Consider the following 15,972-nt stretch of genomic DNA (forward strand, 5'->3'; position numbering starts at 1 on the left):
AAAAGAAAATGTATTGGTCACTACTAAAATAGTTCATTGTGACTACAATTCTATCGGCCAAGTTCCAGCTGGCAGTTCAGTGATCTGGGCAATAATACAACAAGGGATGCTACTGTGACAAAAACCTCACAGTGATCACACAGAGCCCTCATAACATCCCTTACTAAAGGTTATGTAAAAATGAGAGCACTGCGCATTTTATGCCCACAAAGTCTGATCAACTTGTTTTGGCAGGAAGGTAACTGGATTTGTTGAGAAAGCGAAAGGAATTTTAGTCAATACCATATTATGGAGATCTTCTGCAACAATATCAGTCAAGCACAGAACTATGGAATTATTTCTTTTTCGCACAAGTACAGTGAGTCGTTCCTCAACCCATTCTTTTTATATTGGCTTTCAACTAGTAGCCTTAATGAGGGATTTTTAAATATTTCACAATAGTTATGACCAACCAACAGATTTAGAGAATTGTAGTGCTTTTAAGATTGCTTTTATTAACATAGGTGTGGGCTAGCTTGCTTCTAAAAGAAGCTCAAAGCCTTATTTAATTTAGGGTATATTGGTTATGATGTTTTTACAACAGCCCTGTGCATCACACAAAACTGTGATTTGCTACCAGTTAGTGGCAGCAGAAATTAATCAATCACCAAGTCAAATCATTCTTATGAATATTTTGTTCATTTTAAAACATTTAACAAACCTCAAGCACAAAAACAAAATCTGGCTTAAGGTGCAAAGAACAACTGCTATTTTTGTTTCCACACAAATGTAAAGTGGGAGGCTGATAAATCACTGGGAATACTCACTCGGTCATTTATATCCATCTAGAGCTTTCCTCCAGCTACACAAACAAAACACGCAAAGATATAAATTCTTGCATGAGTGGTTGCAGAGCACACACATTTATTGAACTATACTGAAATATTGTTGTGTCATTTACCTGATGACCAATTGTCAAATTATGGCAAAAACTACTGAGATTTACTACACTGACTCCCATAATGCACTGGGGGTGTTTTGCTGTACCTGCATTAAAAGAGAAAACCTGAGCAGCTGGATACCATGGAACTGTGAACAATCAAACAGCAGATCTGGTTGCCTAGCAACCATGGCAGGAGCTGGTGGTGATCTAGAAATTTTCTTCAGTGACAACTGATTTTCTGACAGTTTTCCAAATTCTTAAAGTTTAATGTAATTGAGAAAGACATTGATTTTCTTCAGAGAAACTCAGCAGGTTTTTTCAATCATCTTACTAGATGAAGAGTAAGGCTCTTGTATTGGTCAAGGCCAATTCTTGTGTGTGTGGGTGTGTGTGTGTATGTATGTGTATATTAGTCCTTTTACCAACATTGAAGCAAACCTCGGGTTAAAATTATTATTTTACAACTTTCCGTTTGTCATGAGTCCATCTGCTATAGCCTGAAATTTACTATCCCTTAGCAACCATTAACTGGTTAGTTCCTAAAACATTAAGAGGTTACCTGGCTGCAGACAAACTAAAGCATCCTATGAAATTTGACCCAACAGAAGGTTGTCGTGTTTTTAGACCTTACTAATGAGCTACTTGGAAGCTGAGCTGCAAGTAAAAAAGTCAGTTTCATAAAAACCGACAAGGTCTGGTGGTTATTTAACAAGTGCACCCAGACAGCAGGTTGATTATGACAACGGATCGCTGAATTTATGACCAGGTCTGGCTCGAAGCCTGGTGATAAATCTATTTTCACAAAGACAGTAATTGCATCATTATCAAAGATAAAAGGTTTTTAAATGGCATTGCAACATGTGTCTATTACTTTCTAATCATGAAGAAGTTGTCACAGATAACGTTCACGTTACCTCTGGTGCAATAAAAAGGGTACTATAAACTTGAACAAGTGCTTCGTGGTTGTACGCCTGTAACAACTAATATAAACAGCAGGTTTCATCTTGCTCTCTCATGAGGAGAGCAAAGAGTGTGCATGTTTAATAGATAGTGGGGAGAAAAAAGGAAAAAGGTTTGATTTGTGTTGCAGAGTACAAACTAAAAGTCATAATCATCAAAAGGAACAGAAATACAACACTTATGATCACTGTAAAATGAGCATAAGTGTAGATCATTGCACAGTGATCATAAGTGTTGTATGATCACTTAAGAAAGCTTAACATGGCCATTAAGCCTTCTGAACTACTTAAATAATCCAACTTTTTGACCAAATTATAATTTAATGAGAGGCAACCATCTCTCTAGGTAGCCGATAGACCAGTAATTATTTATGTTCAGCCCGTAATTTCTGACAACAGTTTACCTAAATTCCATGCCAAAGAGTATATATAAGATGTAGAATCAGTAGAGCTGAGAGCCAACATGAGGCAGTTGTAATAACATGAAATTGGACCCATTTTGTTCATGGTTGTAATTTAGTTGTGTCCAGTCCATCATTACCCTTCAGCTCACTTTGCTCTTTAGGGGTATTAGAACAAGCCATCTTTTCATTTTACAAAACAAAAAGTTAATCCAGGCCTTCTAGTAACATTATATTCCCACAGGTTTCACAAAGGTGAGTTAAACCAAGAAAATCCTTTTCCTGCATGAAGGTTTTTTATGGTTAAAAAAAAGGAGCAGCAAACTTTGTGTTTCATTTTGAGATAAAACAAACATTTAGCGTGTTCAAAAAGAAAGCATCCAGACTCAACTTTATACTTTATACATGAACCATCTACAAAGTATAACAAGAGCAGGAACTATATTATGTACAGACAGATGTACTAATGCACTTATAGCACATCTGCTGCATGCATTTCAAAGACAGGAACCCACTAATCGCTCTGCATAGGAGGCTAAAATTAAATAAAGTTCAATCCACTCGATCATTATAAAGTAAGATTCATAATTCATATAACTTAAATGTCTCAGTGATCTCTTAAGTGATACAGTTAAAGTAAATTAGACTTTGTGCAATAAGTCAAATTCACTTTAACTGTGACATTTTACTTGGGCAGCACAGAGTACATCTGTGATCAGAATCAGTGTTTCTGGGTTAAACCTCAGTGTTTGAAATTAAGAGGGTAATTAAAACTATACAGAATAAAAAAAAATCTAATGATTCCAAATGAATATATTACAATGGTTCATTTGCAACAGATACAAGTAACTGGTTTATGTACAGTTCCATTAAACACAACTGCACCTCTACACACTAATAAGATAAACACCTAAACACCTGTAAAGTAAGAAAATTACTTCTCCATCCACAAAACTTTGCAGAGGCTGTTTGCCATCATTTTTTTTCCTCAGACCTTGTTAACTGGAATATGTCAGGCAAATCCTGAAAACCTGTAATACTGTTGGATTAAAATATTTTTCAACTCATGCCATCCACTTTCCATTTTTGCAACCAACATTCCTGCCATCCGCCACCGTTTGTGAGAAGAACTGTTACAAAACAATCTTAGAAATGCAGCTGGATGTAGCTGGAAAAAAATAGCTCCAAGCAAAACCCAATGCTTGCTGGGTCTACAAACACTGTGGGTCATTTTTATTCGTAAAAAAAAACTAACAAAAAAAACCTCAAACAGATAATAGTCAAAGTTAAATATTAAACTTAATTATCTGCAAATTACAGTTTTTTATTGTTATGAGTGCTACTTTAGATAAAAGCTATCATTATTGAAGGTGTTTCTTTGATAAAAAAAAAAGAAAGAATTCCTGTTTGCACCAACTCTTCATTATTTAATAAGTCATCACTGTTTGCGACCACAACAAATCTGCATGACGACATACAGCTGAAATCAAGAAGTTCTTTTAATTAAGCAGGAAACTTTATGGCTCACCGACTGGAACAAATTAGTTAACGTATTAAGCCCACAGCAGCTCCATGGTGACTCAATTTATTCTCCCTTTCAAATACTTCTAAAATCAACAGTAAACCAAATCTCAGGTCCAGCAATTGCAAAATAATTAAAAATATGCTTTTGGTTCTCAAGATATTTACAGTATTAAACAAAAGCTGACCACAGCTTTTTATTTTGAGAAAGTGCTTGCATTTAAAGGTTTATCCTAACACACACACACTTTCTTTGAGCAGTGTCTACATCGGAGGTGTGAAGTTGTGTGTTGGTGGAGCCGAGAGGGAGACACACAAGGAAAAGATAAGTGATGACAATTCTAAACTGTCAAATGCTGGGCAAGTAGGAGACCAGACAACTAGATTGAAACCAGTCATGTCATGGACAGCCTTCTGCACAGAGTATTATGCCTTATCTATAAATAATACCTAATGTCAGAGTTCAATTCAGTGAAATATAAATAAATTTGGAGTTTGTTGAGACATTTTTAAGCTGCAACTATTAACACTTTATCTGACACGTAAAAGAGCCTGGTTTTTATATTGGTTATTTATTCTGCATGAAGCCAGAATCTTATTATTGAGCCTTTCTTTTATCAGGTAAAAAGTTTGAGAACCAGTTCTCAGTTTCCAGCCTACAAATATCTTGCAATCTCTTTCAGGTAGTTTGAGTTGTTTAGCCTCTATACAGACATATTATATGGAAATGTTTTGATACAGTGTTTTACAAAAGTATTCATACCCCTTCATTTTATAACAGATCATAGGGCTGACCTTCCCTCCATTCAGGACTTCTACAGGAACAGGGTCAGGATAAGGATATCTAACATCTCTGCAGACCCCCCATATCCTGGACATAAACTGTTTAAACTTTTCAGCACTACAGAGCCCTATTTGCAAAAGCCACATACAGTTTCTACCCCAGGTTGTCTCTCTGATGAACACAATGAACATCTTACAGCCCAACTTACTTACTACTGTACTGTGAAATAAAATTAGGATATTTGAACTACCACAACCTGCATTTCCACTTGTCTTTATAAAAAACTGGTTGTCCTTTAATCTTTTATGTATTTCCTCTAAATATTATATATCAATACTTATTGTCTGTGCGCTGAGAGAGTGTGAAACCAAGGTTTGTTTTTTGTACTCACAATTCTGACCAATAAAACTGATTCTGTCATTGGAAAATTGCAGGGCAGCACCTTCAATGGCTGCAGCCCCAGGCATCAGTCTTCCTTGTGTTTGTCTGTTTATTGTCTTCTTTGGATGGGTTGTAATGAAATGAATTTTGCTGTGCTTTGGTACAATAACAATAAAAGCATTCTGATTCTGAGCATACCCTGAAATGTCATTTAAGTAACTTAAGTAAAAGCGTATTCATAAGTTAAAATGACCTGGTCAAAGTCTAGACCCAAAATCTATCTTGAAATGGATCTTAAAAACTGCTGCCCACTCTCCAACCTGGCCTGGCCACAGTTGTAAAAAAACTACTTATAAAGACTTTCTTTAACAAGTCTTTATAGAGATAATGTTAAATTATCTCTTTTGTTTTGATAACACAAAAAAATTTGTGTTATTTTTTAATAATAACACAAATCTAAATGCTTCCTAGCAGATTAAATGAACATTTATGTCTACCTCAACAATTGTGGTTTTGGCTGCCTTGCACATGGGTTGGTTGAAGTTTCTTGCCGTTTTCCTGTAAGACACAAATACAACGCACATGATTTCTATAAAGTTATTATGCTGGGGAGATTTTTATTCCAAAACTGGACACAAAATGGGGTTTTAAAAAGGGTTGAAAGGAGTGTCTACTATACAACCTCTCAATTCAGCTGATGCTGAACTGGAGAATACTGCCCTCTTGAGGATAAAAAGATAACTATACAAAAGGTTAAGATCAGTGCATTTGATGAATGAAATTAAGTTTAAATTATTATCACTATTACTGTGAGCAAGTTATATAAAAAAAACTTGTGAAACACTTAAAAATACACATTATTTTAACTAGTGCATACAGTAAAAAAATAGTAACCCAAGGTTTAATTTAATCTGTGATCAAGTAAGATTAACAATAACAAAACTATTACATATGAACAAAGCATTTTATAAAGAATTTTCTAAAGTGTTTCTTCCTTTTAGCTTTCCTTGGGTTAGAAGCACTGGAATATTCCCAAACCACAATAAAAGGATGCAAGAAAAGTAGATTCATGATAGAACTATGAAAGATTACATTGTTGCAAAAACACCACATAGAAAAGCAGTGAAAAAACTTGTTTTAAGGGCCAAAGATTTTACTAAATAACAAAAATACTTTTTACAGCAATGTGCTGAGGTGCACCTGTCTATAAACAGGACCAACATACTCAGCAAAACGGGCCTGAAATATGGCTGACAACCTGCCACCTGGCTGTCAGAAAATAAATGAACTGTGTCAGCAACACCAAGGTAGATCCAGATACTTTACAAATATTATTGCACTTACCAGAAAAAAAAAAAATCAACATAAAGCAGGCTGCTGTGTGGGAACAACAACGTATTCAAGACATGCCTGCAACAAGTTTAATACAATGATGTGAACAGGTTAACATTTTCTCCTGAAACTTAATTTCCCACATTTACACCAAGTTTAGTCAAAAGAAGGAAAAGGTTCATTCTAGCAAGTCTGTAGATGAAGTAGTTTTTCCTTTCTTTCAAAATGTCGTATAATTACCTAAAAACAATGTTTCCCGCTTTGTCAGCTTTCCATGCTTTGATCAGAGCAAAATCCCCAGTGATGGCTTTTTCCATAATGTAGTGCCTGCCATTAAACTCCCGCACCTGTAGATAAACAACACAGCAAATCCAAAAGAAAGAAATTCAGACTCTATCATACAGTGCAACTGGAAATAAAGCCCACATCTTAACACTGTAATATCATAAATAGGTTTAACACAGAGTATTAGTCCTGACTAGCCAGAAATGCCGACTTGCTTTACTGACGCCATTGATTTATGTTCAAAACCAAATATGTTTTCTGTGGAGACAAGGGTTTGCAGAAGCTACATATAGGGGGGCAATTATAGGACGATTTTTGAAGTGTACAATTGCGCAAAATTGTACACTTCAGTAGTTAAGTGAAATATAGTTATGCCATGAGAACTGATCAGTAAAGTTAATGTTGTAACTATGGTACACAACTGTATTTCATGATCTTTACAAAACGGATATTTTCTGGATTTAAAGAATCCCAACAAGAAAGTGTTAAATGAATGTGAGGAAACTTATTGGCTACAATAAAAAGCAGGATGTAGCGAGTGCTTGTCTTGCAAAGCGAGTGGTTGAGTTCTGTAAAGAAGACAAGGAAGCAAGGAAGAATGCTTTCTCCTCACCCACCAGAAACTCACCTTCCCTTGCAAAAACTATTTGCCCCCAGGATTTTTTAGAAAATGGAATCTTGAATTTAAAGTATGAAGCAACCAAAAGCCGAGGGAAGAGCAGTCTAACCTCTCGCTCCTCGCTAGGAATAGCAATGCTGCCATCTTTGTTGTACTTAATAGGAGAGCCTCCCTCTTGGATCAGAGTGCCATAGCCAGTGGGAGTAAAGAAGGCTGGAACCCCAGCACCTCCTGCCCTGATCCTCTCTGCAAGAGTCCCCTGTGGTGAGGAAGAGACAAATTTATTGCAAGTGCAATAAAGTGTGTAAACTGAGCCATGATCTGAAGAATTTACATTTTGATAAACAAAAATAGGGTGTTAATAAAGTTTAACTTAATGAAAGCATTAATATTATGCTTGGTAATGTGTGTTTTGTATTATAACATTTCTACACCAACCTGTGGGGTTAGCTCCACTTCCAGCTCTCCTGACAAATACTGTCTCTCAAACTCAGCGTTCTCTCCTACGTAGGAGGAAATCATCCTTTTGATCTGCTTGGTCTGCAGCAAGAGGCCCAGGCCAAAGTTATCCACTCTAGGAAAAATAGAAAAAATTGTCATAAAAAAATTTAAAAGAATCTTTAGGATATTTTTTGAATCCTTATGTATCAATCACCTAAATTAATTTGGATCAGTTTTGGATCACAAGGTAAAAAGCCACAAAGATTACATTTTTGTTAGCATAACTGAAAAAAGAATATCTCTACTTCTGCAAATTTAATAAATTATAAGCCATTTATTGCATTTACAAACACAGAATCAGCATACCTCCTAATTTCCACATTGACATAAAAAAATGAACACTCTTACCCTGCATTATTGCTGACTGCAGTGATGCCCTTTACGCCCATCTTCAGCAAACTGTTGATTAGATTCTCTGGAATCCCACACAACCCAAAGCCTGTGTTGGAAAATACCAGACAAATAATATTGAAATGATATAAAACAGCAATAATAAACAAAATCACTGTGTGAAAGGTGACACATCAAGATCAAGTTGAACTTTTACCTTGTATAACTGCAACATGTCAAATTTGTAGAGCAAATAGGCACATGACAATTACAAATCACACACAAAACCGCAAAGTCCAAGGATCATGGATGACGCCATTGGACATTCAACTTCTTAAATGACACACTGATCAGATGATCATGACCATGAATGTCGTGTGTTTATGATAGTACAACAATCATAAACACACAAAAGGCTTTAGAAATCTAGGCTTTTGAGTCTAATGAGTGAAATCTTTTGACCAAACCACTGAGAGGTTAATGTTTTATTATTGCTTTACATGAGACTTTCCTCAAACAGGAATATGACGCAGTGGAAAATGTTCAACAACGTCCCTGTGAGCTTGACTATAAATAAGAGACAAGGAATTTGTGCGTGCTCAATGTTTAAACTGTAATCAGCCAGCATGCTCAGGCTAACACCTCTTCATAGTAAAGTTGCCACTGCACAGATAGTTTCTGTGTTGAACGTGCAATTAGCTCTATGCGACTGAAGCCATTCTGGTGACGTAGACGTTCTTTTTCTTTTTTTAGAAAATGCTAAATATTACCTCCAACCAGAATAGTAGCACCATTAGGAATATCCTTCACTGCCTCTATTGGATCTGAGTAAAACTGCGAACTTCTCGGACTGGATGTGGAAAAATAGCAACCACAAGTCTGCAGAAAGAACAAGAGGGAATGAGTTAGGTACATGGACTGACATGTAGTAGAGCTGGACATTATGTTGAACCAATATAATACAAATATTAGAATAGTTCAAAAATTTTAAATCGAAAAAGGAAATTTCTTTCAGAACTTGCACTCATATACATTCTTCAATTGTTTATTGCTGTTCATTTTGAAGGTTAGGCTTTTTAATTGATGAGGTTGAATATGACCTTCTTAAACCTTAAAACTAAATTGATTATGCATATTTGATATCTGTCAACTTAACAATTTATTGTCCATTATAGACATGAATACCCGAGTAAAAATGGACCATTTATTAAAACCATGGGAAGGGTCTTAGCTGGGCGCCAACATTTATCAAGTACTGCTTCCTTGTGTTCTCAGCAATAGCAGACTTTTAGTTGTACTTCCAAGGTTCGTCCTTGGGTATCGAGAGGCTAATGTGATCTCGAGTTTTGCAGCCAACAAACAGAAACTCCTTCGCGATAGTTAAGGCACGTCAACCACAACTTTTATTCCTTCTAAGACACATTTGAGCCATAGTTCAAAAACAGACCTTTAGGAGGCGGTGGCCAGCGAAGTTTACTCTGGCTCTTCGATGACCTGCGAGGTTTTTGAAGATTAAACCCTCGGCTCTGCAAAACGCTGTAAGGGTCGCCATCTTTTTTGGATGTACACACGAGGGTTAAATTAATTATGCAGCAGGCTGAAAGACAGCTGAATGTAGCTCGGTGCCCTCCCCTAAAAGCTCGACGACATGTGTCGGAGTTCCTTAAACACTCTTCACAAAGGAGATGTTTTCAAAGGCATGACCTGCTCATTTAATTTTAACCCTTTCGCCACCGCTTTGTTATAGCTTTATGCAGGGTAAAAATAACATATATTATTCTTCGACGTAATTTCCTAAGGCCATATGACAAGACGCAAGCCAAAAAATAATTTGGTTTTTATAAACTTTGTCTTGAGAAGCGACTTTAAGATCAGGAGAATAACGTACGTCAAAAAGGTTGAGGAAACCCTAGACCTAGAAAAAATAGAACTTGCATGAGCCTACGCAGCCTTGCCACCATATTGTGAGTGGCATTTTGTAGAAATCCAGATACCCTGTGGAGGAAACCTAATTTTTCACTTGTATCAGCAATCTTGTTCTTTTGATCACCCAGAGCTTGAGACCATGATGATGGTATAAAAACTGAGATTGACCAGTAAATTGAGAGCTTTTCCTTTTAGCTCAGCTCTTTCTGCAACCGGTACACCATCACTCCAGATGCTACACCATACGCCTGTTGATCTCCTGCTCAGTTTTTCTCTCATTGTACTATTTAAACCATGATGATTCATTCTTGTCCCTAACCTAGAGATGACTATTTACCCTCAAGACCATGGCCTTAAATTTTGAGGTGCTGATTTTACGAAGAGCTCCAGTGAAAACCGGAGATCATTATCTGATGAAGCTAATATCACCCACAAAAAGCAGACTCAACCGTTAGATCACTAAAATTGACCTCTTTAATGATTTGGTTGCATCTATAGAAATTCTTTCCACAACGGTTATGAACAGAATTGGTGACAAAGGATAACCTTGTCAGAAAGACAGACACTGAATTTGGAATTTATATGTAAGTTATATTCATAAAAATTTCAAGAAAACAAGGTGTAATGGCGATTGTTTGTCAAACCAAACATCCAATAAAAGGTTCCATCCGCCACTATGAGGTAATGGGGTCCAGATTCTTCACGCAGGCACAAAAGTTTAATGTCCAAACTTGTTGATTATCTTGGTTGCTTTTATTTTCCTTTTCAGCAAAACACTTATAACGTTCAAACTTTACTTTGTTGCTCCTGTCTACTTCTGTCTGCTTCTGTTGCTCTGTTGCTCTGGTAAAAACCATAGGCCCCAAACCCAAAAGCCTGCTGGTCCTTTACCAGGCCCCTACACTTATAGAAAGTGGATTGATCTACCGCACTTCCTGTCTTTAGAAAACAAATAAATAAGAACAAATAAGAAAAACAAAAGATAAATAGAATTGACAATTATTAACCTGCAAATAATACAAAAACTAGAAATGTAATAATAAACTAACAAAATTCAAATGCATAAAGAAATAAAGAATAAATAGCTCCAACACAAGGCTTGACATACTTCACTCCTTGAGCAACAAATCAACATAATATGTGAGGGTTATAACAAGAATGAGTGACTAATTAAATTTTTATACAATATTCTGTTCTTCTGAGATATATGTACCTTTATGTTAATTAGGGATGGAGTACTGATATGATCTGGTGATTTGTAGCTTACAAGAATCTCGGATCTATCTTCTTTTGTCCGGTTCTCACAGTGAAAACAAGGTGGCCAGGCACCTTTTGAGTCCTTTTGAGAGGCAAATGAAATGTGAATTTGCCTCTCCCAATATGGCGCATCCGCTGACTCCAGATGCCTGTTGACGTTTTGTTCTCACTGGCCAACTCAGCCAAAGTAGCGTCTACTCGTTCTACGTCTACCTCAGTTACCACCTGCTCACGTGACGTATACTTTGTGTAGTCATGGCAGACGACTACAGGCGACACGATTTTGAGTTGGAGAGGAGAATATTTGAGATAGACAACAAATGCTCATGTCTCCGGGCTGAAAAGCAAGGTATCGATTATCCATAGCGTTCTATTATTTTTTTTTGTTTTGTGACGGTCTTGAATATTTTCTTTTCAGAAGAGAAATAATTTTTTTTCCTGGGTTGTTTAGCTGAGAAGCTAACTAACGAACGTTAGCTGGCAGCCATAGCAACAACTGATGTCTAAAACTATGCGGTTTGACAACTCGTTCACTTTAACTTTTAACCAACCGGTAGCTCAGCAGCTTCATAATGACGTTTATTGTCTAAGTTGCGGTTTGTTTTGTACTTGTTGTTTATATATATATATAGTTAATGACGAACAGTGAAACATTAGCTCAAATACAGTTGAGTAATGTTATTTAAGAAACTGACGCTAAACCAGATTTAAAAATAAACAGTTGGAATAATTATTTGCCGTAGAATGTAAGCATTGCGTTCCATTGCGACATAACTGCAAACCAACCACTGAGCAACGTAGCTACGATCATTAGTCTGACCACAACATGACCCCCTAAAAGCTAACCACTGCGCTTTCAATGCTAAGAAAGCCTTTTAGAAGTTGTTTCTAATTTTCATGCACTTTTAATGTTACGCCTATGGTGTGAATATTAACGTTTTTGTTTTTTTTTCTGTTTTAATAGATGATGACTATTTGCAGAATGCGTCTGCAATACTAGAGAAGTTGAAAGGCTTTTACAGACATGGAGGAGAAAGCTTGAACTTTTCCAAGCTGCTTCAGGATTACACACAGGTTTTTCTTCACTCAACGATCCATTATTCTGCCACTAAAGAGTTTCTTGTAAAACGAAATATGTGTCGGAGTGCTTGATATCTCAGAATGGGAATCCTGACAGCATTTATCACATTCAACCAGCATATTCTTTGCTGTTTGTTTTATGAGATCCATTTCACAAGGTGGCACACATTAGCTTTGTTTCGTCCCTTAGGTGGAAGTGGGTTTTCCTCATATCTGCTTGTGTCACCCACAAAAATGAATGTTAGGTTAGCTCAGTTCTTCTCAATTCCGGTCCTCAGGCCCCCCTGCCCTGCATGTTTTAGGTGTTTCCCTGCTGCCACACACCTGGATTGAATCTGTGAGTGATTAACAGGCTTCTGCAGTACTTGATGGCTGCAGAACAGGTAATGCAATCATTTAGATCAGCTGTTCTGAATAGGGGTACAGCTAAAACATGCAGAGCAGGGGGGCCTGAGGACTGGAATTTAGAAGCACTGGAGCTGGACTCTCTCAATTGCTATTAGGTGTGATAGAATGGTTATTTGTCCCGTGCTTGTATCTGTATTGTCCAGAGTCTATCCTCCTCTCACTCATTTACTGCTGGAAATCAGTATCAGCTTCCCCATAACCCAGCATGCATAATTTCTATTAGTATATGTAAATATACATAAATATGTGTGGAGTTTTCCCCAAATGAATGAATGCATAATCCATTATTAACATTTGGGTAAACTGCATCAGTTCAAAGAGACTGATCTGTGTTGTAGGAGGAGTTCAGACTTTAAGTCTAATTTCTGAGTGAAAACTTCCTGTAAACACATGTTTGCCTACATTTAGCCACTGCAGATACTTTTCAATATGTCCCTCTGTGTGTTGTGTTAAACTAAGCAGCCTAAATGCTTGAAGTTGATCATATTCCCGTTCAGACATAAAAAGGTTTAGCTGCAGACTCTCATGTTTATGCTTACTTTGTGTTAAACTAGTTTAATTTTGCAGCTATTTTAAGAAAACAATCCAAGCAAAATCAGTGTGTGATTAAAAGGGGATTTAAAGTGAAGAGCCATGGTTGTTTACCATGATTCAAACCTTTTACCAGGAAGCAAATCCCCTTGAATTTCAGTCTGAACAAACTCTCCTTTTTTTGCTGATGATGCATCAACAGCGATGGTAATTTAGCTCAAAATGCACATTTAGATGAGACAAAGTAAGAAGTCAAAGAGGGGCTTTGTTAAAGCAAATGACAAGTCTCAAAATTAAAAGCACTCTCAATTAAAGACTTCAGTAATTGTGCCATCTGTGTGCTACTTCAGGGTATATTGCATTTTTGTAGTAGTATTTGAACTTTTATTTCTTTGTTTTATGTATTGATCTGTAGTTGTTTTTTTTTCCTGTCTAGGTGATTCTTGACATCACCTTTTATGAAGAGAATCAATTGGTAGATCAGGAATTCCCCGAAGACTCCTCACCATTTAAGATACAGCAGCTGCTGCAGGACCTGACTGAGCCAGAGGTGTTGGTGGCACGGCTGGCACCAGGACAGGAGGTGTGCATGTTTCTATGAACAGTTTTATTTCAGAGTCTGTTATTCAAATATTCTCTTAGAGATTTCAGTTTGAAATATTCTGAATATAGGCACACTGAAGAAAAAGATATACCTCCCCTCCCCTCTAAGAGCCAGTATATCCATCAGGGTTTTCTGTTGTGTTTTTCTTCAGTTAACTGATGAAAATTCTGTTCCACATATATGTTATTGATTTCATTTTGCACTTTCTTACCTGACATGGGTGTGTGTCAGGTGTGTGATTTGTTTACATAGTGGTCTATCATCATGAAACTGTATTGTTGGTTTATTTTGGTGTTTAATAGGTGCAGTGCGTGTTGGGCACAGAGCTGTTGGAATGTCTCTACTGGAGACGTGGAGCTCTGCTGTACATGTACTGCCACACCCTTCATCAGCGAAAGCAGTGGATCAAGAAGAACAAGGACACATTCATTAAGGTACCACACCGTAAATATACTTTGCTTTGGAGAAGGATTCATACCCCTTTGTGCCACAGTGTAACCACAAATAAAGATGGATTGTATTTGTAATTTCATGTGATAAAAGTATTCAAACTAATGCATAATTAGAAGAAATGACATATGGGTTGTGAAAAAAAAATTGCAAATAAAATCTGAAACTTCTGGTGTTCGTTTGTATTCACACCCTTTATTGCTGATATTTAATAAAACAGTTACTGTGAGCTGACCTAACACAACACCCCCCCCCCCTCCAATAAAATACAGCATGTTGACGTTTCTTGCTGTAATATGATTAGATGACAAAAGTTCAAGCAGTATGAATTCAAGGAACTACAGTTGAAGCATTTGTGAAATGTCATGTCTCATAAATTTTGACCATGTTGGCTGGAAAAAGTGTCTAAAGTTTCTAACATTTTTCTTGGCATACATGCACATTTTGATCCAGTGTATTCAAGAAGGTGTTCGGTATTTGATGCGGATGCTGCAAGTTAGAAACACAGTGAAGCTCAGTGATGGGGTGGTGCTTCATGACAGTGGAGCAAGCATTTTATCTGAGGGTAAATATGTTCATCCCTGAATAGTAAAACACTGTTATGCCTTCCTTTTTGTCATGCCTGTTATCTGCTTGTGTGTTTTGACAGGTATTTTTTCAGACACCCACCTGCTGACAATGATGTACATTGGGGAAATGTGTTTCTGGGCCGTCAAGTATGAGGACTGCAGCGCTGACTCTACAGACCACAAAGAAGACGGCCTCCAGTTTCGGGACATCGGTACACAGATTCTGAACAAATATGTGAATGCCTGCGAGGGACCTCTGCAGGGCCAGGGCTGGAATACAGAAAATGCCAAGGAAATCCTTAGTATTTTACAGTGAAATAAACTGCTCATGTGTAAAAGTTACCATCAGGCGGAGATCTGAGTTCAGTGTTCAAATGTGTCAAACCCAAATAAATATGGAACTCCACAAAAGAGGTGCAGTGTTGTAGAAGGTGTAAAAGCAGGACACCCTGTATGTGTATGTGATGAAAAGGTGTCTTTGGGTTATCTTAGTCCAGAAGAACTCGGGCAGAGCATGTGAGAGTTTAGAACGTTGGAGGAAAACAAAGACGAAAAGACAGGAAGCTTAATTGTTTTGTTTTTTGTTTGTTTTTTTCTGCTTATTGCGCAGATCTCATCTTGAATAGTGCTTGGAGCAGTTGTTTGCTCTAAAGATGTTATAATAACTTTATTATTGATATTCAGAGGGTGTTATTTAAATAAGATGGCCGTCTCTACTTTTTACAATTGTTTCAGATTTGAAAATAATCCAGCTGGATGTGTGACATTGCACATAACATCTTATTTATTGTTTTGTTGCCATTTTTAATGTGTTTCAGATGTGATAGAGTTGTGGCTAACGTGTGTATAAAATATACACATTGTAAGTAAAGCAAGATGTTTCAGAAATTTTGACCAATTTTAAGTATGTTTAAGTGTGTAGATGCCATTTTTCTAATGTGTTGCCTGTTCTCCCATGTATCATAATATTCATTTCCTACCACTCCACTTGGATAACGTTGACAGTGTAACCATTAATACAGAGCCTGTTATTTGAAGAAAAAAAATCTGTTTTTTTATGTCCTTGTTGACAATAAAGATATGATTTGTTTTCAGAAGTTGTTTCGTATAGT

General features: G+C 36.8%; 2 protein-coding genes across 2 annotated transcripts in view; one reads left to right on the forward strand and one right to left on the reverse strand.

Moving 5' to 3' along the window:
• Positions 1-9,853, reverse strand: part of oxct1 (3-oxoacid CoA-transferase 1) — a 43,458-nt gene extending 33,605 nt beyond the window's left edge. Inside the window, exons 1-7 of the mRNA XM_005795042.3 lie at positions 9,483-9,853; positions 8,806-8,914; positions 8,054-8,144; positions 7,643-7,778; positions 7,314-7,463; positions 6,541-6,647; positions 5,466-5,526 (exon numbers count right to left, since the gene is read on the reverse strand). Coding sequence (XP_005795099.1) covers positions 5,466-5,526; positions 6,541-6,647; positions 7,314-7,463; positions 7,643-7,778; positions 8,054-8,144; positions 8,806-8,914; positions 9,483-9,587 — 759 coding nt within the window. The 5' untranslated portion in view covers positions 9,588-9,853. The remainder of the gene's footprint in view (positions 1-5,465; positions 5,527-6,540; positions 6,648-7,313; positions 7,464-7,642; positions 7,779-8,053; positions 8,145-8,805; positions 8,915-9,482) is intronic.
• Positions 9,854-11,456: 1,603 nt separating this feature from the next.
• Positions 11,457-15,957, forward strand: c12h5orf51 (chromosome 12 C5orf51 homolog). The gene is made up of 6 exons (XM_005794908.3): positions 11,457-11,567; positions 12,183-12,292; positions 13,674-13,820; positions 14,144-14,275; positions 14,745-14,856; positions 14,941-15,957. Exons 1-6 carry the CDS (start codon positions 11,474-11,476, stop codon positions 15,174-15,176), a joined length of 831 nt encoding a protein of 276 aa, XP_005794965.1. The 5' UTR covers positions 11,457-11,473; the 3' UTR covers positions 15,177-15,957.
• Positions 15,958-15,972: the final 15 nt, after the last annotated feature.

Source organism: Xiphophorus maculatus, chromosome 12 (assembly GCF_002775205.1).
Source record: "Xiphophorus maculatus strain JP 163 A chromosome 12, X_maculatus-5.0-male, whole genome shotgun sequence".
NCBI lineage: Eukaryota > Metazoa > Chordata > Actinopteri > Cyprinodontiformes > Poeciliidae > Xiphophorus > Xiphophorus maculatus.

Bases quoted from the DNA above. Each gene is read 5' to 3' on its own strand.
- c12h5orf51 (XM_005794908.3), top strand. From the start codon at position 11,474: ATGGCAGACGACTACAGGCGACACGATTTTGAGTTGGAGAGGAGAATA. The intron at 11,568-12,182 runs GTATCGATTATC...CTGTTTTAATAG, and splicing joins TCTCCGGGCTGAAAAGCAAG to ATGATGACTATTTGCAGAAT. The intron at 13,821-14,143 runs GTGTGCATGTTT...GGTGTTTAATAG, and splicing joins GGCTGGCACCAGGACAGGAG to GTGCAGTGCGTGTTGGGCAC.